The sequence below is a fragment of the Myiozetetes cayanensis genome, unplaced genomic scaffold (assembly GCF_022539395.1).
Source record: "Myiozetetes cayanensis isolate MyiCay16 unplaced genomic scaffold, myiCay2020 scf13, whole genome shotgun sequence".
Lineage (NCBI taxonomy): Eukaryota > Metazoa > Chordata > Aves > Passeriformes > Tyrannidae > Myiozetetes > Myiozetetes cayanensis.
The window spans coordinates 22,598,290-22,621,341 of record NW_026086937.1 but is presented as its reverse complement, the minus strand read 5'-3'; the positions used below and the strand labels follow the sequence as shown (position 1 = coordinate 22,621,341).

General features: G+C 48.9%; 1 protein-coding gene across 1 annotated transcript; it reads left to right on the top strand.

Annotated features, from left to right (window-relative positions):
• The first annotated feature begins 612 nt into the window (after positions 1–612).
• Positions 613–22,385, top strand: GMPS (guanine monophosphate synthase). Its single transcript, XM_050308750.1, has 16 exons — positions 613–757; positions 4,906–5,087; positions 7,533–7,647; positions 8,511–8,608; positions 9,594–9,697; positions 10,755–10,948; positions 11,241–11,406; positions 12,889–13,040; positions 13,414–13,587; positions 15,133–15,238; positions 16,207–16,322; positions 17,260–17,385; positions 18,682–18,797; positions 19,725–19,855; positions 20,883–21,055; positions 21,841–22,385. The coding sequence occupies exons 1-16, from the start codon at positions 731–733 to the stop codon at positions 21,940–21,942; spliced, it is 2,082 nt and encodes a 693-aa protein (XP_050164707.1). The 5' UTR covers positions 613–730; the 3' UTR covers positions 21,943–22,385.
• The last annotated feature ends 667 nt before the right edge of the window (positions 22,386–23,052 follow it).

Below are 23,052 nucleotides of genomic sequence, written 5' to 3'. Positions count from 1 at the left end.
GATGGTGGTGAGGTCGAGATCCCACCCCACTCCCCCCGGCCGAGCCCGGCAGCCCGCGGGGGGACACCGAGCTGTCCCTGCCCAGCAGGGAACCCCGGGGGGGAGGGGGGGGGTCAAGGGAATCCTGGGGGGCATCGGGAAGAGCACCGGCAGCAGGGCAGGGAGAGGGGATCCATCCTGCCCCTCTGCTCAGCCCTGGGGAGGCACATCTGCAGGGCTGGGTCCAGCTCTGACAGGGAGCTCCCGGAGCGGGTGCAGCAAAGCCGGCAAAAAGACATTTGAGGGACCGGAGCATCTCTGTGATGATGGAAGGGCTGAGGGAGCTGGGGGCTGTTCTCCCGTCATACACACGGAAGGCTCCAACCGCAGCACGACGCTTTTAACCACATCGCGGCCTTTCAGGAATTTCAGTTAAAAAGAAAAAAAATACTAATTCCGTGGGCCGGGGAGCGGGGGCGCGGGCGGGGGCAGAGGCGGGATGGGGCCGGACGGCCCCATCCCGCCTCTGCCCGCCGCGCCCCGCTCCACCGTGTCCCCTCTCCCCTCCCGCCCCTGACCCCGCCGCTCCTCCCCTTCCGCCGGCGAGGCCGTGGCGGGGCGGCTCCTCCTCCTTCTCCTCCTCCTCCTCCTCCATCCCTCCCTGCCTCCCTCCCTGCCTCCCGCGGGCGGCATTAGCTCATCGCGGCGCGGCGGCCGCGGCTCCGAGCGGCCCTTTTCCTTCTCGGCCCCCATGGCCCTGTGCAACGGGGACACCAAGGTCAGCGTGAGGGGAAGGTGGGGAGGGAGGGGAGGAGGAAGAAAGAAAGAAAGGGTGTTTGTCCTCGGTGCGGCCCGAGCCCGCGGGCCACATGGCGCTGGAGGGGGCCCCCCCCGGGGGTGGCGCGGCCGGGTGGGGTTGGGTTGAGGCAGAGGGATGCTCTGTGTGTGTCCTTCCTCCCCCCACTCCCCCTGTTTAATTAATGAATTCCCCCTCGTCAGCGCTCTCTTGCCCGGTCTGTGACACCCACCCCAGGTTGCCAGCTTGGTTAATCCGGCAGGATTTTGGCTTCCCCCCGCCCTCGCCCCGTGTGTCCCCGCCGCCCTCCCCGGTGTCTCCTCCGTCGCAGGGCGGCTCATGCTCCTCGGGAAACCGAAGCTTTTGTTGGCAATTCAACTTCTGAGCCGAGCCCTGCTTCTGGTGGCAGCGTTAAAAAAAAAACACAAACCCTCCCCGTTCTGGGCTGTTTATCCGCTCTGCGCGAAAACACGACCCTGAGAGGGGGTTTTGGGGCGCTCGGTGGGTGCCTGGGTGAGTTTTGTGACACAGATTTCCCTGGCCGTGCACACAGCCTCCTCTCCTGGACGGGGCTGCTCCTGGGGGCTCCTCTTCTCCCCTGTTCTGGGCCCTTTACCAAGTTTGCAAGACGACGTGGTTCTGGAGGGGTTTTGGGTGCTCAGTCGGTCTTGGCTCAACTTTGCCAAGGCGCTTCTCCCCGGCCAAGGGCACAACCTGCTCTGCTAGCTGGGGCTGCTCTTGGGGGCTCCCGTTCTCCCTCCCAGCGCTGGTGATGGGATGTGGAGCTCATGGCTCATCCTCTGTGCCCTGTGCTCTTACAGGAAACACAGATGATGGAGAAAATGACAGTGGTTTCCACGAGGGTCGGGTCTCAGCAGCCCATGGACACGTGCATGACTAAAGCTTCCCTCATATAAGGGGTTGGGGGCTCTTGTCTCGGTCTATGGGATGACCGGAGTTGGAGGGAGTTACTGTCCTGTTATACTTTGAAATATGAGTGAGTGTTCTTAGACCTGCTTAATTTTAATACCACAGGGAAGCAATTAAACTCTTGTAAAACCTGTGCTGGCTTGAAAGTGCGAGATCAAGGCTCCTGGTTTAGGCCTGTCCTGAGTTATTGGTGTGGGTAGAAGGCTCAGGGCTGAGGGCTCGGGCAGAGGAGCCTCTGCTGCACACTGGGCTCTGCTGCTCCTTGGTACCCCGGAATGCGACTGTTCTGTATGGTAATGTGGTTTATAAATTGCATTAATGAGCATCCTGCGAGCGTGTGGGTGTGTGAAATGCCAGAAAACTCCCTGACTCCGCACAAGTGGGCCGTTAGGAACCTGCAAACTCGGTTTAAAGTGCTGAAAAGGTGGGGTAAGATGTGTGGTGTCCTCAGTAGGTAGTGCAAGCCTGGTGGCAGGTCTCCTGCCACAGCTCATTACAGAACCCAGAATTACTTGGTTTTGACACAAAAAAACCCCAGCAATGTTGGAAGATTTTTGTCTTCCAACAGTCACGGGGGGGTAGAGCTGAGATGAGGGAAGAAGGACCTCGGTGCCACGTTTCGGGTCTGTGAGACAGAGGACTGTGGTTTTCAGAGTGCCTTGAGATTTGAATTAGCTCAGTATAGACTTTCCTTTTTCTCTTGGTGCACCAGTTGCCTCCTGTTTTCAGTCCCACTCTCAGGACATCAGCACGGTGCCCCTGCCCTTGGACAGCGGTCAGAGCAGCTTCCATGGAAGGTCCCAAAAATAGCGAGTTTTCCAGATTTTTGTGAGAACAGACCAGAAGACAAGGAACTCTAGTTATTCCTCTAGTGAGGGGAAAAAGAGCTTTTATTAGGGACTGGCCAGTCCCCAGTAGGAAGAGGTGCTGGCTCCGTAAGCCCCGTCCCTGCAGGAGCTGTGCTGTCTGGTGTCCTGTTAATCTCTGTCCTGGCAGACGTGTGGTGTGCAAGGCTCAACTGCCATGTTGGCTGCACGTTGGCAGCATCTGTTCCCTTTTGGATTTTATTAAATGAAGTTTCCCTTGTTAAATTTGGGTTCAAAATCCCCAGCACTGGAACTGTGCCTCTAAATAAGTGAAGCCAGATCCTGTGCTGACTTTCCACCTTCCTCTTCTTCCCTGTGATTTATGCTAGAGTTGCTTTCGGGCTCTCTGCAGACCTGAACCTCCTTACAGTTCTGCTTGTTTGAACCTACTGCTCTGAAACAATTAAAGACTTCAAATAAAAACTGCAGGGAATGGTGTTTGCCCCAAGGAGGTCTCGGGAAAGAAGGAGGGTGTTGGTCATTTTTGCAAACCTCTGATTTAGAAATTGCGAGGTGAAAAGGCCCGGAATCACTGTAAAAGTGATCTCCTCCCATCCACTGGAAGGGAGGACAGCTCTGGTGACCTCTCTCCATCTGAGTGGGGGTTTGAAGGGGCCATGCTGCTGAAGGCTGTTCTGTGCCCTTTTTGGTGTGTAACCCAAGACTAAAAGTCATCAAGAGCTCCCTGTCAGGCACACTCAGCTACGAGCTGAAGGACAGAAACTGAGGCTCTGATTGGAGCCTGGACTTGGGCTTTTGAGGGATTGAGCATTATTTTTTTCCTGTTCGTGTCCTTTAATTGAGATAAAACTCTTCCAGTGACTGTAAACTTTGGAAGTTTCGAGCCTGCTTGCCTTCCTGGACCGCTCTGAAGAGAGTTCCATGAGGTGTGTTGTGGTGGCTGAGCAGTGAAGTTCGGAGCAACCTGTGTGTGTGGGGAGATGTGTCCCAGCTGGTGCTCTCCTGGGTCACCTGTGGGTGATGTGGGGGTGATTGCCTGACCCAGGGAGAAATGCCTGAGCAGCTGTGGGAAAACTGGTGAGTCCTGGGTTGGAGGTTCTGTTGCATGGTAGAAGCATGCAGAACAACTCAACGTGCCATCATCAAAACTTGAAATGAAGCTCCAAGCTGTGCTTGGAGGCAGTTTTTCCCAGGTAAAACCCTTCCCAGTTTTTCCTTCATCAAACTGTGTTGGCCAGGGAACAGTGTAAGCTTTAAGTCAAGAGAAAAACACCCCAAAGTAATTTATTCAAGCATCAGATTTTCTTCTGCATGAATTTCTTGGTGTCTTAGAGCAGTGGTTGTGTTCATTCTTCCTTGAAGATCCCCCAGGAAGGACACTTGCATGGAGTAGTGGCCTCTTTTCACATTTTTTTTTTTTTATTTTATTTTGAAAAATAAACTTTTCCTTGTGGTTTTTAGCCCTCCTTCAGATTTGGGGTTGGCCAGCCAGTTCAGACGTGATGGGCTCAGAGAGAACCAGTGCTTTGTTCTGGTGTGCAATCTGCTCGAATGCAGACTCTTTTAAAAATGATTTAGCAGTGACATTTGTTCTCAATTTCTCCTTTCTTATTCTCCCCAGGAGGTAATGTCGGGTGAAAGTTCAGCCCATGAGGCGGCGTGATGGGGAAAAACATTTTCCTTCTGGCTTTGAGCTGGTTTGCTTGGGAAAAAGGCACATGCTCTTACTTACCATGGGCTGTGCTGGGGTTTGTGGGGAACTGGAAACAGAAAAAGCCACGGTGGCTGCAGATGGTGAACAGAGCATATGAGCTCTTATTTATGGAAAGCTCTGCCTTCATTAGCTTATTAGCATTTTTCTTCCCCAATTTGTGCCCTGTTTGGTTTGGGGGATGGGGAACGTCGTGTTTGTGTGGCTGCTTGGGAGGGACGTGCTGTGCTGGTGCATCTCATGGTCCCCATAAACTTGAGGATTTTTTTCATTTAGAAGTTTCTTGGCTAGTCTTTATCATTTTAATCATAAATTAGCATAAGCTAATTAGCAAAGCTTTGCAGATGCTGGTTGTTGAAGGGATCTGGCTTAGTCTGCGGTCTGCAGCGTGTCGCTGTAAAGCCGGGGGAGGTTTAGATTGGATATTAGGAGGAATTTCTTTGTGGAAGGGGTTGTAAAGCGCTGGCACAGACTGCCCAGGGCGGTGGTGGAGTCGCCATCCCTGGAAGCGTTCGAGAGACGTGTGGATGTGGCATGGGATGGGGTTAAGGTGGACGTGGTGGTGGTGTTGGGCTGATGGTCGGACCCGATGGGCATCGAGGCCTTTTCCAACCTTTCTGGGTCGGAAGGCTGGTGGGAGCTGACATGGGTGCCGTTCACAGCCCGAGAACGCCGGGGGAGAGCTCAAGGATGGGCAGCACCACTACGAGGGGGCCGTGGTGATCCTGGACGCGGGGGCGCAGTACGGGAAGGTCATCGACCGGCGCGTCCGAGAGCTCTTCGTCCAGTCCGAGATCTTCCCGCTGGAGACGCCCGCCTTTGCCATCCGGGAGCAGGGATTCCGGTACGGCCTGCCCCGAGCCCCTGCTCCTTCCCCCCAGCCCCTGTTGCCTCCCTCCTGCCCTGAGCCCCTATCCCTCCCTCCTGCCCTGCCTGCTCACTGCCTGGGTGTTCCCCTGCAACAGCTTTAACTGAGTGTTGTTGATGATTCCACCTGGGCTTGTGATGTCCACCCGAGGTTTGCTGGGGGACACTCGTGCAGCCATAGAAATTTTGTGTGTTTGCTTCTCATTGCCTTAATGCCGTTTTACTGATTTCAGGCTTTTAAGTGTAATTTAAGAGGTCGTGTTTTAAACCTGCATCTGCGAAAATCGAGGTGGTCTTGCTGTTTTGCCTGTTAAAATGTGGTAGCTGTTAATCAAGAATACAAGTCTTGTGTGTTTCTAAAAATTATTTTCTTATTTAATTTATTTTTTTAAAAATTAGACTAACTTACTTGGATACTGAAGACATTGTTGGTAAATCATGCCAGACTGTTTCTGGGAAGCAACTAAAAAAAATCCTAACTGAAACTGCCCCTTGTTGTTTGCAGCAAAAAATAAAAGGCCTCACAGTTAATTAGTATTCTGTACATTTATTTTTCGTGTCTTATGAGGCTTTCTAGGATGTGCATCTCTTCTGTGTGGGGAGAATAAATACCCTGAAGTCCACAAACCACCAAGGACCTTCCTTGTCAGCTTGGTACAGTCCAGGAATCTGGTGCACATGTGCTTTTTGGTTGTGCCTGACAACAGATGAGACAGTGCTTTGCTGCAGAACTGCACTTTCCCAATCAATGATAATTAGGGAACCAGTAAACAGTGTATTTTAGTAAGTCAAGTAGGAACTTATTGATCTCTCTTGAAAACACAGAGAACAGAAAACCCAGGACCTGCTGGATCTGTCAGGCAGCTTTTGTGCCAGGGATTTCTTTCAGAAATGTTCTGAAAAACGGCTTTTCTTTTCAGATCTTGTTTATAATTCTCCAACAGTCAAGGCTTTAAAAGATGGAAGTATTTAATAACTGGTTTAGAGAATTGCTGCACCTCCTGTGTGCTGGATTTGAGGAGTGGGTCCCAGCACTAGTGGTGTTTCGGCTCAGCCCTGTGCTGTGCTGACGCAGCTTTGTGCTGGGAGGAGCTTCTCCCTCTTTCCTTTAGCAGTTGAAGGTTCTTCAGGTTCCATGGTTAGACCTGAGGGACTTGCCATTCCAAAGATCCATAATTTCTTTCTTTAATACTTGGATATATTGCGTAGCCTTTCTGTATCCTGGGAGATTTTAATTGGTATGGGAAAAACCAGATTTTTAAGACTACACTTTTTGAGTATAACAGTGTATAACTATATTGACTTCTCATAAGAATGTTCAGATTTTAGGTGTGGCTGTATTCCTTTAATTCCTTCCTAGAGCCCCAGGGAACAGCTGGAGCTGTGTCAGGGGGGGTTTGGGTTGGATGTTAGGCCAAGGCTCTTCCCCCAGAGGGTGGTTGGGCACTGGAAGAGGCCAGCTCAGGATATTCTCTGGGTCAAGTTAATATTAAATAGTGTCCTGTTCATCGAGCACTGAAGCAAATGCTTCTGAACATGGAGTTATGGAAGCAGCAATCCCACCAGGCATGGGGAGCGTTCAGGCCTGTGCCAGGGGAGCAGGGCCTGTGTGGCTGCAGGGACGTGCTTGGGTCCCTGGGCTGTTCCTGCAGGCCTGTGCCTGTTGGTGGTACAGGGGCTGTGAGCTCGGTGCCTGCTCCTGCTGCTCAAAACCAGAGATGTGTTTTGGCAGTGCTTGCATGACAGACTCCAAACTAATGCTGCAAGGAAGCTCTGTTAGATACATTTGGTCCCATTTATGCAGCCTCTCTCTCACTTGGTTTTGCATTTCTGGCTCTGAATGACAAGTTTGATGTTCTCTTGAAATAAACAGGACGGGAGTCCAAGGTCTGGTCGATCCCAGGCTGAGGCCAAAAGTGTTGCCCAACTGGTGCTTCTGCAGTTCAGGATCTTGCAAATCATTATGTTTGTGAAAACTCTCTCTTCCCCTTTGAAATGATTTGATTGTCTTTTTCAGTGTGAAGTATTAACTTCAGACTGTACATGCTGGCATGTGTTGGACTTGTAATGCACAACCTGCTGCCAATGCCACCTCTGCATAGTCAGAAAGGAGTAAGGGACGTTTTCTCAGTGGATTTAGAAATTTGGGAATGTGTTTTTTGACTGCAGCTCCCCTCCAGATGTCACAGACTTCATTAACTATTTATATTTATATATATATATATCTTAATGCTAATACTCTGCTTTGTCCCAGCCATCTTGCTGATGCTTGGCTATGAGGAATTTAAAATACAGGCACTTTTTAAGGTGGTTTATATTTGACTTTGTTTAAACTGAGGAAAATTTCCCTGGTAAGCTGGTGGGTGTGACAGCTATAGCAAACAACATATTTGAGTTAATGTTTTCTTTGTGTTCTCTGCAGGGCTATCATCATATCTGGAGGACCAAACTCTGTGTATGCAGAAGATGCCCCATGGTTTGACCCAGCCATATTCACAATAGGAAAACCAGTGCTCGGAATCTGCTATGGAATGCAGGTTGGGATAATCATAGAGCCCTTAAGGCTGGAAAAGATCTCTGAGATCGAGTCCAACCATTATGTCTGTTTGTCCAGAACCATCTTCTAGGCCTCATTTCTGTTATGAACTGAAGGTGAAGTGCTAAAGAACCTGCTTTTCTAACAGGGGCAGTGCTGCATGGGCAGGATGCTTTTAAAGTCCTCACTGAGATGCTTTTAAAGTCCTAATTGTTAAACTGAGGGAGTGTGTTCATCTCTTGGCTCTGCCTTCTCATATAATGGCTTTAAGATGAAGGAGGGCAGGTTTGGATTAGAGATTGGGATGAAATCCTTCCCTGGGAGGGTGGGCAGGCCCTGGCACAGGGTGCCCAGAGAAGCTGTGGCTGCCCCATCCCTGGGAGTGTCCAAGGCCAGGTTGGAGCAACCTGGGCTAGTGGAAGGTGTCCCTGCCCAGGGCAAGGAATGAGATGAGCCTGAAGTCCATTCCAGACCAAACCATTCTGTGATCAGTAGCATAAATGGTTTTGTTTTGAGTTCCACACTACCTTGTTTAAGTTATAATAAATATAACCTGTCAGTCACTGATCAATTCTGTCCAGTTGGTATTGAAAAGCAAACCCTCATGGACACAAGGGAATTAGTGTTTCAAGCATGGAGTGTTTTAGCATTGTTCTCAAGAGTGTTTAACACTCCTCCACCCCCAAAAAACCAGGCCTCCTTCTTTACCTTTGGAGCCACTGGTGGTCCTGCAGTGGTCTGGCAGATCCAAGCTGAGCAGTGGAACAAACTCCCAAGGAGAAAAGGGCTGGATGAGATGCAGGCTGGGTATAAAGTGATACCAGCTTGTGTGGTGCTTTCTCATGGAGTGTTTCTGTTTTCCAGATGATGAATAAGGTGTTTGGAGGCACAGTGCACAAGAAGAGTGTGAGAGAAGATGGGGTGTTCAGCATCACTCTGGATAACACGTGTTCACTCTTCAGGTGCAGACACATTCTCAGTTACCAGAGCACTATTGGATATACCAGTCTGGGAAGGGGTGTGTGGGTGAAAGGAACGTTATTTTAAAGAAAACAGTGAGATTGCATCAATGTTTAGTTGATACTTTCTAATAAAACTTTCACAGGTGTGGTCACAAGTAGGCAGGTTACTCATTGAAACAAATACTTAGGCAAAAGCTCTGAAGAAATACAGAGGGGAATTTTGTGTAACCCCCTTATTTCAAAGTAGAAAGTCTTCACTGAGACCCTGTAAAATGTGCCATGACCTGGGAATATTTGTGTTAAGCTCTTGTCTCCTGCTGTGCAGTGCTCTTTTATTGGTTGGCACCCATCCAGTTCTGGAAAGGTCATAGAAAATCCAAAACCATTCACTTTCCACCTTCCTTTGAAATTGCTTTGTGATGTTTTTATAAAGCCAGAATTGGATTTCTTGGTAGTTTGTCGGTGCCTCTCAAGTTCCTTGTAAAAGTCTGACAGTTCACTTACACCTGGTATGCCAGTTTTATTAACTTTCCTCTACTGGGCTCCTGCAGAACTTCATACTCTGCCTAAGGGTGCCCAAATTGTCCTGAAAACACGTAGTTTTGAAGAAGAAAAGTTCACTTTGTTGAAATAAAAAGCAGGAGTCCCGGGATCCTGATTGACTCCAGATGGCTCCACCTGTCCAAGAGGGGGTGCTTCAATATTGGGATGTTTATAAGGAAAAAAAAAAACCCTAACCCTTCAGAATTAAGACGAATTCCCTCTTGCATGGTGGGTGTATTGTACAAGAGCTTCTGCAGGTTCCAAGGGAGACACCTTGGAGCTGGAGGTGGCTGTTCCTGGGGGGAACATCCTGCACATGCTTCAGATGTCCTGGTCAAAGGAGATGAGCTTTTCTTGTGATCCTCAGGACTCCTCTTGGAAAGGCAGGGAGTTACTTCTTTGTTCTTTCTTGAGTTGACTGTAGTTTTTAATCTTTGTTTAGGGGCCTTCAGAAGGAAGAGCTCGTGCTCCTCACTCACGGAGACAGTGTGGATAAAGTAGCTGATGGATTCAAGGTGGTGGCACAGTCTGGGAACATTATAGCAGGTATTTATTTTCTGCTGAAATTGTCTTTGGGTAATGCTGGTTAAAGGAAACAGTAATGGCAGACAGAACCAAATGGGAACAGAGTGGTGTCCTTTGTTATTTAACTGCCAAACAAAGGAGTTGTTTTTAACAATTCCATGTGTGTGTTTGCACGTTGTGCTGTCATGATAATAAAGAAATAGACTTTAAAAGGAGTGGTCCTGATTTAAATGTGGTTTAAGTAAGATTTAACATTATTTATAGGGTTCATGTTATTTTAAAGTATGCATGTGTTGTTTCTCTCTGGAATAAAATACCCTGTGCCCTTAGGGCAGGGGGGATGGAGATGTGTACTGTGTGTGCAGCATGAGTGGGGTTTGGGTTCTGCACTCTAATAGTACAAGTCAAACACTGCTTAATTAATTATTAAAGCTTGATTAACTTCTTATTTAATATTGCATGAATGTTCAAGTGAGCAAGAGTAATGTGGGTACTGAAAGCAGGGTTTTAACACTGCACACAGATTGTCACAGAAAAACCTTAGAACTTGGGGTTTGAAAGCCCCTGGAATTACTGAGTCCCAAACTCCCCCTGGAGTCTCTTTCCTTGGAGATGGGAGTCCTGGAGAGATCTTAAATGTGCTGAGCATCCAGTGAGATCTCCGAGAGCATTCATCTGGTTTATTTGAAGTCTTTCATTGAAAAGATAAAAAGGCTGAAGATTAAGCTACTAAATCAAACAGGGACACTTGGATGCAGCTGGGTCAGTGTGGCTTGGCTGCAGGGTTGGGTGGGGTATCATGTGAGGGAAAAAGTAATGTAATTTATTTCTGTTTTCAGAGTGATTTTTCCTGGGATGTCTCAGTGTTTTCCTTGGTTTCTGAGGGATTGTGTTCTAGATATATAAGAGTGCCTTTGCTCCTAATCTGAATGAGAATGTTTAGTTCGGTGATTTGTGCCAAAAGGTGGCAGAATAAATCACTGCATGCACTGTATCTGTGTGTGCTTGACTTGGGTGTGCATTCCCTGCCAGTTCACTGATTCATCTCTGTTTTGTCACACTCCTTGCACCGATGCAGGCATAGCAAATGAATCTAAAAAACTCTATGGAGCACAGTTCCACCCCGAGGTGAGCCTCACAGTGAACGGCAAGCTGATCCTGAAGAATTTCCTGTATGACATCGCGGGGTGCAGCGGCACCTTCACGGTGGAGAACAGGGAACGTCAGTGCATCCAGGACATCAAGGACAGAGTGGGCTCTTCCAAGGTCCTGGTGAGTGCCTTGGCTTGGAGCTGAGAGGTTTATTTGCAGAAGCACCGGTGGTTGTTCAGCTTAATTTGGAAAACGCAGAATTGTCGTGGTTTGGGTCGTACATTAACCAGGTTTTAGAAGAATTGCGCGGCTGGGCCAGGGTGTTGTTTGATGTCTCGTTTCCTTGCAGGTCACTGACTGTCGGTCAGTGCTCTGTTCTCCCCCTCCTGGCTGTGTCTGAGTTGTGTGCTAGCACGTTCCCCACAGACAGCTGCCCCAACTGGGGTGTTCTCCCGTGTCCCCTCCCGCCCAGGTGCTGCTCAGCGGCGGGGTGGACTCCACCGTGTGCACGGCCCTGCTGAACCGCGCCCTGAACCGCGAGCAGGTCATCGCCGTGCACATCGACAACGGCTTCATGCGCAAGAGGGAGAGCCAGTCCGTGGAGGAGGCGCTCAGGAAGCTGGGCATCCACGTCAAAGGTACCACAGGGATGACCTGGCTGGTCTCCCAAAGGCCTGCACTCAGTGCTCTGTTCTGCTCATCTGCCCTTCTCACACTGACCTGCCGAAGCAGCTCGGTCATTTGGAGCCACCTGGACCCATTACCAAAATTCACACCCAGAATGCTAAGCCTTAGTTCATTTGACTGGAGCAGACCCTGAGCTGCCCCATCTCTTGAGGAGTTCATATCTGGTATCTGCAGTTGGGGCACAGCAGAACAGTGGGTTTGTGCCTCAGTCACTCCTCTGCTGATGGCTGAGGGATCCTGTTCAGCTGCTGCAAAACTCCCTGGATTTCCATTTTCTCCAGTGTCCTGGTTAACACTTGGGGCTTTATTTCTTGTCCTGGATCTCTTCCTGTGTAAACTGGGAGCTCATTTGGGTGATTGAGTGCTATTACAGCCAAAATTACTTTTTTCAAGGCATTTTTCCTCGCTTTTAAATAGGTGCAGATTGGTTGGTTTTGGAGAAGCTTGTTGAGAACAAGGTGGTGATTGGTCACAGGTTGGACTCAGTGGTCTTGGAGGTCTTTTCCAACCACAATGACTCTGTGATTCTGTGAAGCAGCTCATTATGAGTGAGCAGAAAGTGCCTTGACGTGGCCAGTGAGAAGGTTCAGAGGGTTTTTCACCTCAAGTGTGAGGAGGTCAGAGAAGGCAAATTTTGTGCAAACAGCCAGAGCTGCTTTACACTGCCTGGCTGAGTAATTTAATAATGAGTAATAGCTGCCTGTTCTGGGGCTGTGCGTGTTGTCAAGGGATCCTCCTGTGTTTTGGCCAGGAATTGTGGCACTGGGTGAGCAATGCTTCCCACTGCCTGGCCCTCAAACAGTGCAGCAAAGTCTGAGCTTTATTCTGTACCCACATCTTATTTAATTATTTTTTTTAGAGGAAAATCCATGTCTTGTTCTTGCATTCTGTGGAGCAATAAACCTGGGCTCTGGCAGGCAGCCAGGGGAACAAATTGAGGGAATCCCTTTGCTGCAAGTGCTCCTTCTGTAGGTCAGGGAGTTCAGTGCTGGTAAAAGATGCCAGAGAGCCTCCCAGCTGATCTCTGGGTTGAGAGCCTCTCTAAATTAAGAGGCATAATGTAGCATGAATAAATAGTGCATCATTTAATTTTGGTTGCAGAGAGGCCTTGGGGAAACGCTGTCCTGTAAACTATTTAAAGCCAGTAAATTATAATCTAGGAAGGAAAGCAACAACTGAGCTTTCATATGCTTGTCACAATATGAAAAAATAGCAGGTTAATAAGAGAAATAAAAGGCTTTTGTTACAAATAATTCTTGAGGTATTGAGCAGCCCTGTTTAATGCAGTTAATGGTCAAAGGACTGGTATGATTTTTATTTTCCTTTTTTTAAAGCAACAAAATTGAAACATTTTTTTTTTTTTTTTTTTTTTTGCAACCCTGCCTACAAATCTTTACTGACTCTTGTCAAAACCCCCCTGTGATTTCCTGCAGTGGTGAATGCAGCTCATTCATTCTATAATGGTACCACAACCCTGCCCATCTCGGATGAGGACAGGACTCCACGGAAGAGAATCAGCAAGACCTTAAACATGACCACAAGTCCTGAAGAAAAGAGAAAAATCATCGGTGACACCTTTGTTAAGGTAATGTTTGTCTGTTGTTTGGCTGACTTTTTTAAATAAGGTGATTTCTGGGTCCACTTGTCCTGTCAGACTGCTGGGTCGGTGGCAGCAGTGCCCGTGCAGTTTGTGGGTGACCTGAGGAGCCACTGGTGGGTCGCAGGGGGAATGTTGAGCAGGCACTGATGTTCCTGGAGTCTGGAGGTGTTTTTTCCATTTTCAGTGCAACAAAATCAGGGGTTGTAGCAGTATTTCAGCCATGGCAGGGTGTCATAATTACTCCTCCTGACTGTTTGTGCTGTTGTCAGCTCGGTATCACCGGTCAGGCAATCTGTTACCTTCTTTAGCCCGTGGACAGCCGAAAGGAGACTGCAGCTCTTTTCTCCTCATCCCACAGATCGCCAACGAGGTTATTGGAGAAATGAACCTGAAACCTGAGGAGGTTTTCCTGGCTCAGGGGACCCTCAGGCCTGATCTCATCGAAAGCGCTTCCCTCGTGGCCAGTGGCAAGGCTGAGGTGATCAAAACCCACCACAACGACACGGAGCTGATCCGGAAGCTGCGCGAGGAGGTACCTGGGCATGGGCTGCTGGTGCCCACGGGGGCTGAGTGCCACCCAGCACAGCCTTCTCTGTCCTGCACTCATGGGAGCCTGTTCTGACGAGGCCCTGGAGATTCTACTGTAGTGTATTGCAATTTATTACACTTTTTTTCCTGGTTGCTGCATTCCCCAGAGTAGTCACAGTTTTTGGGTGTTGTCCAGCACTGGATACCCAGAAGGATGTCAGTGGGTTGAAGTTCATGCAGTGTGAACAGTGGTGTTCACAAACCCAAAAGCTGTTTCCTCACTCACCTCTCAAACAAAGCCATGCTTGGTGAGGAAGCAGAGCAGCACCTGTGCCTTTAGCAGCAGAGCAGTTTAGGCTTCTCAGGAACTGATTTAACTGGAATTCATGGTGTAATGGGTCACTTCTTCCTTCTCTTGTCTCTCATTCTGGACACAAGTCAACGAGTAATCTTTAGGTGCTGGTGTTCCAGACCTGGCACATGATGGATTCAGGCAAGAGCAACGACAGTGCTTTTAAAAAAGGGCTTAGAAAAAAGATAATCAGCTCCTGCTGAGAGAGAGCAACAAAATTCTCCTTATCTTGAACCTCTTGTAACATTCAGCCCTTCGAGCAAAGTATTTGAGAGAGAGAGAGAATGAGAAAAACGTGTTTAAATGGGCTGAAATGTAGGGATGGTTCCTGCAGGTACCTCCAGGGTGGGTTCTTTTTGTTCTTATGCAGCTGCTGCCTCACATTTGTAGTAACCTGTTCAGGGATCTGCCAGCAGCGTGCTGGTGGCACACACTGCCTTTCCATTAGCAATTTAAGAACCCTAAAATCTTTCTGAAATGGCCCAAAGTGGGCATCCATGGCTGACAACCAGGAGCTTGGAGAGGATGGGAGCACAGGAGGTTGAGCTGTCTGAAGGCAGGCAGCCCAAGTCCTGTCCCCTTGGTGCTATTCCCAGTTGGTCTGTTTAGTGTGAAGTTCAGAAGAGCTTTTTAAACACCTTTCCTGTGCACAGCTCCAAAGTATCAGCATGTGAAGCAAATGTGGGAGCCTGCCCTAATTTGCTTTTTCTGGCATCAGTTCTCTAACTGTGTTACAAAATAGTCTAAGAAAGAGCCAGCACATCACAGCACAGCCCTGGTGGAAGGTGCTCACTTATCAGTGAGTCTCACCCACAGGAGAGAACTGCTAATGATCCACACTGCTGACGTTCATCACTGCACAATGAATTTTCAAGGCTTTTGGGTTGGTTTGAACATTCAGCAAAGACAGGGGAGGTTTGAATTTGTGCAGACAGAGCCAGTTTGGCCTCTCAGCTGTGTCTGCACTGCTGGAGCCGGGGATGCTTCTGGCACAAGCTGAAACTTCCGTGTCTCCCCCTCTGTCCTGCAGCTCTTTCACAAAGCCCACATTCACATGGGGTTTGTTTGCAGTGTTTATGGAATCCTTGGCACTGGTGCTGCGAGGAGCAGGCCAGTTTGACTGCCATAACCTAAACACTTGAGGCTTTTTGTTTGAACTTGAGAGCTGGAGCGTAAATTGCCTTTTTCTTCTTTAAGGGTAAAGTAATAGAACCACTGAAAGACTTTCACAAAGATGAAGTGCGAGTGCTGGGAAGAGAGCTTGGCCTTCCTGAGGAGCTGGTTTCCAGGCATCCCTTCCCAGGTATGGGAGCTGCTCTGTGCTGTTAGTGCAGGGCTGAGGATCACACCAGTGCTGTTCAGCAGATGCTTAACTGCAGCGTGGTGGAGTATAAAACTGATCTCTAAACACGGCAAAAATCAGTTTAGCTTTTTATTTTAGCAGCGTCTTCTTTCAGGAAAAGATTTGAGAGTGGCTTAATAAATGTGCTTAATAAAAGCAGGAGCGTTGTAGCTGAATTTGCCCTGAGCTGCATTTGTTCCCTTTCAGCTGCAGCAGCCAAAGGGGGACTCTCAGAAAGTGCAGTGAGCGCTGCCTGAGCTGCCACGTGCCCACCTTACCTGGGGTGATGGCCTGGCTCTGCCTCGACAAGGGGCATTTGCAGCTTTGGAAATGAAAGCCTGGATAGTTCCACGAGCTGTCCACCAGCAGACATGCCAGTGGGTGACACAGCCAAGCCCATCCAGTTCAGGGGGGCTGTCCCTGTGCCCTGTGTTTGAGGGCTGGCAGAGCACAGAGCCTGTGCCAATGCAGCAGCATCCCAGGCAGGGCAGGGGCCTGCCTCTTCCAGCACGTTTACATTAAGTAGCTAAAAGGTCAAACAGCCCTCAGGGGTCTTTAAAAACAGTGGAGACCCCTCTGTGTGTTGTACCCAGAGTACTCAGTTGCCTGGCAAAGGAGGGGAGGAGGTTCCTGTTCATTTTGGATTTTCATCCACCACTTCATCACCACAAACTGCGCCCTTGCACCACCAGCACGTGTGAGGTGCAGGCAAGCAGTGCTTAAATGTGAATTAATGCTTAGATGTACTGAACAGAAATGTGCTTCTGGAATAAACTGCATGTGGGTCGGGGTTGTCTTGCAGGGTGTTGAGACAATTGGGGTGCAGGTACAATGGCAAAATACACTGTACTCAGGGACTGGCTCACTGCTTCTGGGTGAAAATCAGCTTCCTGTCATGCAGTCTGATGTTTTTCAACGCTGCTTTGCAGGTCCTGGTCTGGCAATCAGAGTGATCTGTGCTGAGGAGCCTTATGTGTGCAAAGACTTCCCAGAAACAAACAACATCCTGAAAATAGTTGCGGATTTTTCTGCCAGTGTGAAGAAGGTAAGAGAGCTGTCAGCTTGAATGTGCACAGAAAGTGGTGGGATTGTTCTGTAGTGGCCTGCAGCGAGGTTTAAACTGCTAGAAGGTCCAAATGACTACTTTGTGCTCTGTAAGGAATGATGAGTCCCAGTACAACTCACTTGAAGTGGTTCAGTGCGGTGGAATTTTGCTGCCATGACTGGTGCAGGTGTTGAACAATTTCTGGAAAGGGGAAGCTTATTCACCCTTCAGATAGTGAATAAGTTTTGTTGTAGTTAAACTTTGTGCAGAAGAGGTTTCTGGAGATTCTTCAAATGACAGTGTTAGGGGAAGGTTCTTCCCTGCCTGAAATAATTGTAACTTTCTAGGCTTGCACCCCCAAACAGGCAGTGACAGTGTAGGTGACAGTGCAGGAGTGAGGAACTGGTGCTTGCTGGGTGTCCTGGACCAAAACCTGGAGTTTATAATTGGTGATGTTTAAATTCTGCATCTCTTAACTGTGATGACCTTTGTGATTGCTCTAAGCTCGCTCAGAGGTGAAAAGTCCTTAGCAGGGACCTGCTCTAAGGTGTAAGTTCAAAACAACTTCCCAAAGCTTTTTGGCAAATCCTGAAGAGCTAATATTTACATCTGCTTTTCCTTTAAAACATAGGGAATAGTAGTGCCACAGAAATGAAAAGTGCAGCTTTGTGAAAGGGAGAGTGAGCACAGGAAAAGAGCTTCCCCTGTGGCCTTGCAGAGCCTCAGCCTAGAGTACAGACTAATCAAAGAAAAGGGCTTTTGCTAATATTTAATTGTCAAATGAAAGGTATTTTTTAAACATTTCCAGGGGTTAAATGTAGACTAAATTTAAGCAAACAGCTACTTCAATAACACTTTTATTTGCACTGTGCAGGTTCTGTTTGAGGGCCTGGGAGCTTTATTTAACCAAAATGTGTTTTTCTGCATCCTTGCACAGCCACACACTTTGCTGCAAAGGGTCAAGGCGTGTACAAGTGAAGAAGACCAGGAGAAGCTGATGCAGATCACAAGCCTACATTCACTGAATGCCTTCTTGCTACCAATCAAAACTGTGGGAGTGCAGGTAAAGGGAGGCTTCCCAGGGGGGTTCTGGGAGCTCCTTCCTGCTGGGGTGGCAGGCTGGGGAGAGACATCGTGGTTGCTGCTTAAGGTGTGGGAATAAGGAGCTTGAGTCGAGGAGATAAACTCCAAATGGCTGTGAGAGCTCTGTCAGTGCTGGTGCAGTGCAGGAGTGTCAGGATACCTGAAGGGACACTCAGGCAAGTGCCAGGGCTTGGATTTGAGGGCATTATCCAGGGTCAGTGATGCTGGTCACTCCCAGGCAGTTTCTTCACAGCACTCCCAGTCCCACTGACCTCTGCTGTCGTCTGTTGTCCCCAATAAGACTCGGGAGTCTCAGACTAAGTTGGTTAAAAATCCCTCCTTCCTACATTTGCCCCTTCCTGTACTTTTTTGACTTGCACTAATCCTGGCAAGGAGCTGGAGCAGTGCAGGGAGCACTGGGGTCTGTGCAGCACCAATGTTACCTTCCTCTTCCCTCCTCTGGGGACTGAAACACAAGGCAAGTGCTGAGCTGGCATTCCCATGGAGTTGTGTGCAATAACTTGGAGCATTTCTTTACTGAGCTGTACAGAACCTTTCTCTGCACTATCAGTATTGAATTACATATATTTTATTATCACTGCCCAGTGCTGTGTGTGGCTTCTGTGGCTCAGTGCAGTCAGCTTTGGTTAGTGTTTGAAGCTGCAGTGTCATCAGACTTCTGTACTTTGTCACAAAAATACCAGCACACAATCAGTCCCTCTTCTCTGGTCGTTGTAAATGAATCTTCCCAGTCTGAATCTTTCCTTTTATACATGTGTATCTTTATATACATGCTTCCCAAGTCTGAATTTTCCCTTTTCTACACTGTTAGCTCTGTTATCTTGCTCTGTGTCTCCTCGTCCCCTCAGTATCTCCCACCACGCTGATTTCACCAACTCGGTGTCTGCAAAAAGTTGGCCCAAAGTATGGGGGCCAACTGCCAGCTGATGGAGAGGGTGAGGGGGCAGGTGAGTAACCTGTGCAGGCAGGACAGCCTGTGCAGGGAAGGGGAGGTTGTGAGTAGCTAGCCTTGCGGGGTGAGGCGAGGTTGGTTTGTGCCTTGCAGGGTGAGGGGGGAAGGTCTGTGAGTAACCCTGGCAGGTTGGTTTGTGCCTTGCAGGGTGAGGGGGGAGGTTTGTGAGTAACCCTGGCAGGTTGGTTTGTGCCTTGCAGGGTGAGGGGAGGTTTGTGAGTAACCCTGGCAGGTTTGTTTGTGCCTTGCAGGGTGAGGGGAAGGTTTGTGAGTAACCCTGGCAGGTTTGTTTGTGCCTTGCAGGGTGACTGCCGCTCGTACAGCTACGTCTGCGGCATCTCCAGCAAAGATGCTCCGCACTGGGAGTCCCTCATGTTCCTGGCCAGGCTCATTCCACGCATGTGCCACAACATAAACAGGTGACTGTTCAATTATCTTTGTTCCTAATGAGCTAATTAACATATGGAAGCTTAGCATGCACAAACATTTTCCTCTTGGGGTCTAATTTTTTATACGTTGGGCCAGTGTATCGTGCAGAGGTTACAAACAACAGATCAAAATACAGGTTTATTTCTAGCTTGAGAAGAAACTGATAGCCTGCCTCCTCGTCTCTTAGAGCACCTGATTAAACAACATCCAGTATAACTTATTCAGATCTCCTCTGCAGGACTCCAGCCTGCTGATGAGCTGTGCTGTCCTGCACTTTGGTTTTGCTGTGTGTCAGAAAGGGATTTACATGGGGGTGTCAGTTCTAATGGCACAAGGAGAGCTCCAAAGCTGGGCAGTTTGATCTTAATTGAGCTCTCTGTGAGGATACATTTCCTACCTACTTGATTCCATAACTTTTCCCAGCGGCTGACGTTGCTTAGACATTAAATCAGCTCTGGAGAATCACATCCTCCTTGCCTGGCTGGGGGATTTCTGATGAAACTGCTTCTAATTGCTTATAGCAAACCTTAATTTTCTCACAGAAGTGACACCTACTGACAGAGCTATTATCCTGAAAGGTGAGACCTGGAATTGCGAGATAATCGGTTAAATTAAGTGCAGAGGGGACAAAAGAAGGTATTAATCAGGATTGCCTGTGCAGTTTTGGTGGGTGCTGGCATTGCTGACTTCTTCAGGCTCCTCTGAAGCTTTAATGGGGGTTTTGCTGGGTTCCTGCTAGAAACTGTCATGCAAAATAAAAAACGTGCTGGTTCTGTTTTCTCCCTGTGGCAGCAAGGATGCAGTCTGCAGGCTCTTTGTCACTGTGACCCTGTGGCAGCAAGGATGCAGTCTGCAGGCAGTTTGCTCTGTTCTGTGAATGTAAGATGTGTGGTTTTCCCCCACCCTGTTTGTTGCAGAGTTGTGTATGTGTTTGGCCCCCCGGTCAAGGAGCCCCCCACAGATGTCACCCCCACTTTCCTGACCACGGGAGTCCTCAGCACTTTACGTCAAGCTGACTTTGAGGCTCACAACATTCTCAGGGAGTCTGGTAGGTGCTCCACCTTACCCTGGGGGTTGGGTCCCTGCAAACCCTGGGGGGATGGTTACAGTGGCACTGTCAGAATCTGTAACCTTCCCAAATACCTGCAGAAGGTGCTCAACTAACGGGAGACAGACTCTTGTGAAGGTTGTAGAAGCTGATAGCTAAAGGCCAGGAATTCATTTTAAGGGATTTTGAGGAACTGAGGCTTTCCCCTGCCATGCCACGTGGTGCTGTGGTGCTTCAGTGCACTGCAGACTTGTGCAAGAGGTACTGTCAGCCAGCTGGAACTCAGCACAACTCCTGCTCTCCACTGATCTCAGGCCTCAGGATTTACCTAAAGAAACTTGGCAGAGTTTTTAAACAGAGGTTTTTTTGTGGTAAGAAGGGAGCCCAAATATCAAGTTTCCAGTGGTGCTTTCCTGTTCCTTAACTTGAAGTAAAAGCTGGATTTGTCAACCCAAACCCTGCACTCCCAGGGAGTGCTCAGTTCCCTGGATATGGTACACAGCCAGTCTGGGAATGAAGGGTCCTGAGGTTCAGTTTTCTGTTTTCACTGACTTACCTTTGGAGATGTGATCTGTGTGGGGAGCACTGCCTCGAGGTGCCTGTATTTTGTATAAATCAAGTTACAACAGATACCTCTTTCTGAGAATCCATGTTCAGTTTGCAGAGCTGTCTGAACAGAATTTGTACAAAATTAACCTCAGAAGGCTGTGGATAACACTGCTGGCTGTGTTGGTAAAACTGTGGCTGTGTCTTGCTAACTTTTGGTGACACTTGGCTTTGTGTGAATGAATCGCTCCTAAAAATAGGACTGGGGTTATGATTTAGTGAAAAAAACCTCCTTGTGCCAGCAGCTGAGGCCAGGGCTGGCAGAGGGGGGGAGCCTGAGCACTGAGAGCTGCCACACACCTCCATCTCAGAGTCCTAGATCACTGAAGCAGGGAAGTTGAGGATCTGGACTGGCTTTCAGAAGGAGATAATTGGGTGCCTGCACCCCAATTAACGCCCTCTGCATGGCTGTTCCCTGCAGGTTACGCCGGAAAGATCAGCCAGATGCCAATAATCCTGACCCCGCTGCACTTCGACCGGGACCCCCTCCAGAAGCAGCCCTCCTGCCAGAGGTCTGTGGTCATCAGGCCCTTCATCACCAGTGACTTCATGACTGGCATCGCAGCCACCCCGGGCAGCGAGGTCCCCGAGGAGGTAACGTGGCCCTCAGGGCCCTCTCCAGCAGGAGCTTGTGTTGCAGGGGCTCACTGTCACCTTCCTCTCTCTCCCTGGGTCACCTTGACTTTGATTTTCTTGCCATTTTTTCTCTTTCACAATACTCATCAGCAAGAACATCGTGGTGGTTTGGGAAAACTAACACAGTGAGGAGCTGGCAGATGGGTGTGACAAACCTAAAGGCTTTCCAGCAGAGCTGAGCCAAAATACCACCAAGAAAAGCAGAGAAAATCCCAGCCATTCCTGGGATTTTGGAACTAATTTTTACGTTAGTAACTGGAAATAATTACATAATGAATTGCCCTCGATTGGCAATTCTGGTTTTAACATCTCAGTGTCCTGTTGGCTCTTCAGGTCACTAAAAGGATTTAGGAGTCAGGTTCAGGCTCTCTTTTCCTGGGAAACTATCCCTGTGCAGTTTCAGGTACTTTGGTGACACAGCAGAGCGTGTTCCTGTTCCTGCTGAACTCCAATAAACGGCTCTGAAGCTGAGGAGCTGCTGCCTTGAGGGGCATGTTTTGTGACCCACAGCCTGGTTTGGTCTGTGCCAAAAGTCAGCAAGTCCCAAATGTAGCTGCAGATCCCACAAGCCAGCGGTTTTGGTTCAGTTGTTTGTTAATTGGTGGCCACGTGCCACTGGCTCTTCCTCCTGTGTGTCTGACAGAATCAGCGGGAGCAGTTTTCCTTTAAGCTTTTCTCAGATCATTTTCTGAGGTTTTGTTTCGCACACTTTTCCCTGATATTCTTTTTCCCCTCCACGGCAGGTTGTGTTGAAAATGGTGGCAGAGATCAAGAAGATTCCTGGCATTTCCCGGGTGATGTATGACTTGACATCAAAGCCTCCAGGAACGACGGAGTGGGAGTAATTAACTCTTTTTGTATCCAAGTACTGTGTGCAGTCTAAACCATATCAGAAACCATTCCCAGTGTTGACATGCAGTACTGTGAAAGAGTGACTGGAGCTGCTACATCGCATCAGATTCCTCTCCTGGAGCATAATCCTGCAGTTCAGAGCTGTGCTGGGGATGATCCCGACGCGGGGCTGAGGATTGTACGGGTAAATAACCACGGCAGCGCTGCCGGGCACAGACAGGTCCCTCTTGCTTCTGCCTTTGTCTCGCCGGTTCTTCCTGTTCTCATGTGTTTCCCTGTCATTTCGGTGTCTCTTTGGTTTTGTACACTGTGTAAAAAGAGACAGTTTATTTACTTCTACCAAAAGCATCGTTCCAGCCTGAACATGTAAAAGGAATTCTTTGTGACCAACTGCTTTCGGACGGATTTATTATAAATAAATATTTTGCCAAATGGAGTAGCGGGCACTGTCGAGTCGTGCAGTTACTGTGTATGTTGCGTGCTGTTAACTTGTTCTGTGTTGTTGGACTCCTGGCCCGTGGCAATAATGCTGAGCAAGGCTAAAATCTCCTGCCATCAGCCATGTCCGTGTGTCTGTGCTGGCCCGGCCGGTGAGCGTGTGGTGACACTGCCCGTGTGTGTGCCCTGGCAGACTCCAGGCAGGGCAGTATCCCTGTGTGCTCTGGGCATGGACAGAAGTGCAGAACTGGGAGTGGAGCTGTTGCTCCAGAGCTGCTGGATCTGTGAGCCCTGTTTGCTCCCCGGCCACGCAGCGTTCCCTCCGCTCCTGCTGCCCCCGTGCTTCCCCTGGGCTTGGTGACAGTTTACTTTCTACACATCTGCTTTTGCGGGAGTTCTTTGGGGTCTGTGTTGTGCTTAGCTTGATCTGTGAGGTCATTCTAGTCGTTAGTGTGGAGCCCTGGGATCGGGGTGACTTCCCAGCCCGTGTAGATCCTCCTGTCACTCGTGTTCTGCTGTTTGTAGTGAAGCAATAATTGGAGAGATGGATGCTTTGGACATGGAGCTGTTCTGATGTGTTGAGGCAAAGCCATTTCCATCCACCTGAGAATCCTGAGCCTGTCCTGTGCCAGGAACAGTTGGGTTCTGACCTGAGCAGGTTGCTG

Bases quoted from the DNA above. Each gene is read 5' to 3' on its own strand.
- GMPS (XM_050308750.1), top strand. From the start codon at position 731: ATGGCCCTGTGCAACGGGGACACCAAG. The intron at 10,949-11,240 runs GTGAGTGCCTTG...CCTCCCGCCCAG, and splicing joins TGGGCTCTTCCAAGGTCCTG to GTGCTGCTCAGCGGCGGGGT. The intron at 13,588-15,132 runs GTACCTGGGCAT...TTCTTCTTTAAG, and splicing joins TCCGGAAGCTGCGCGAGGAG to GGTAAAGTAATAGAACCACT.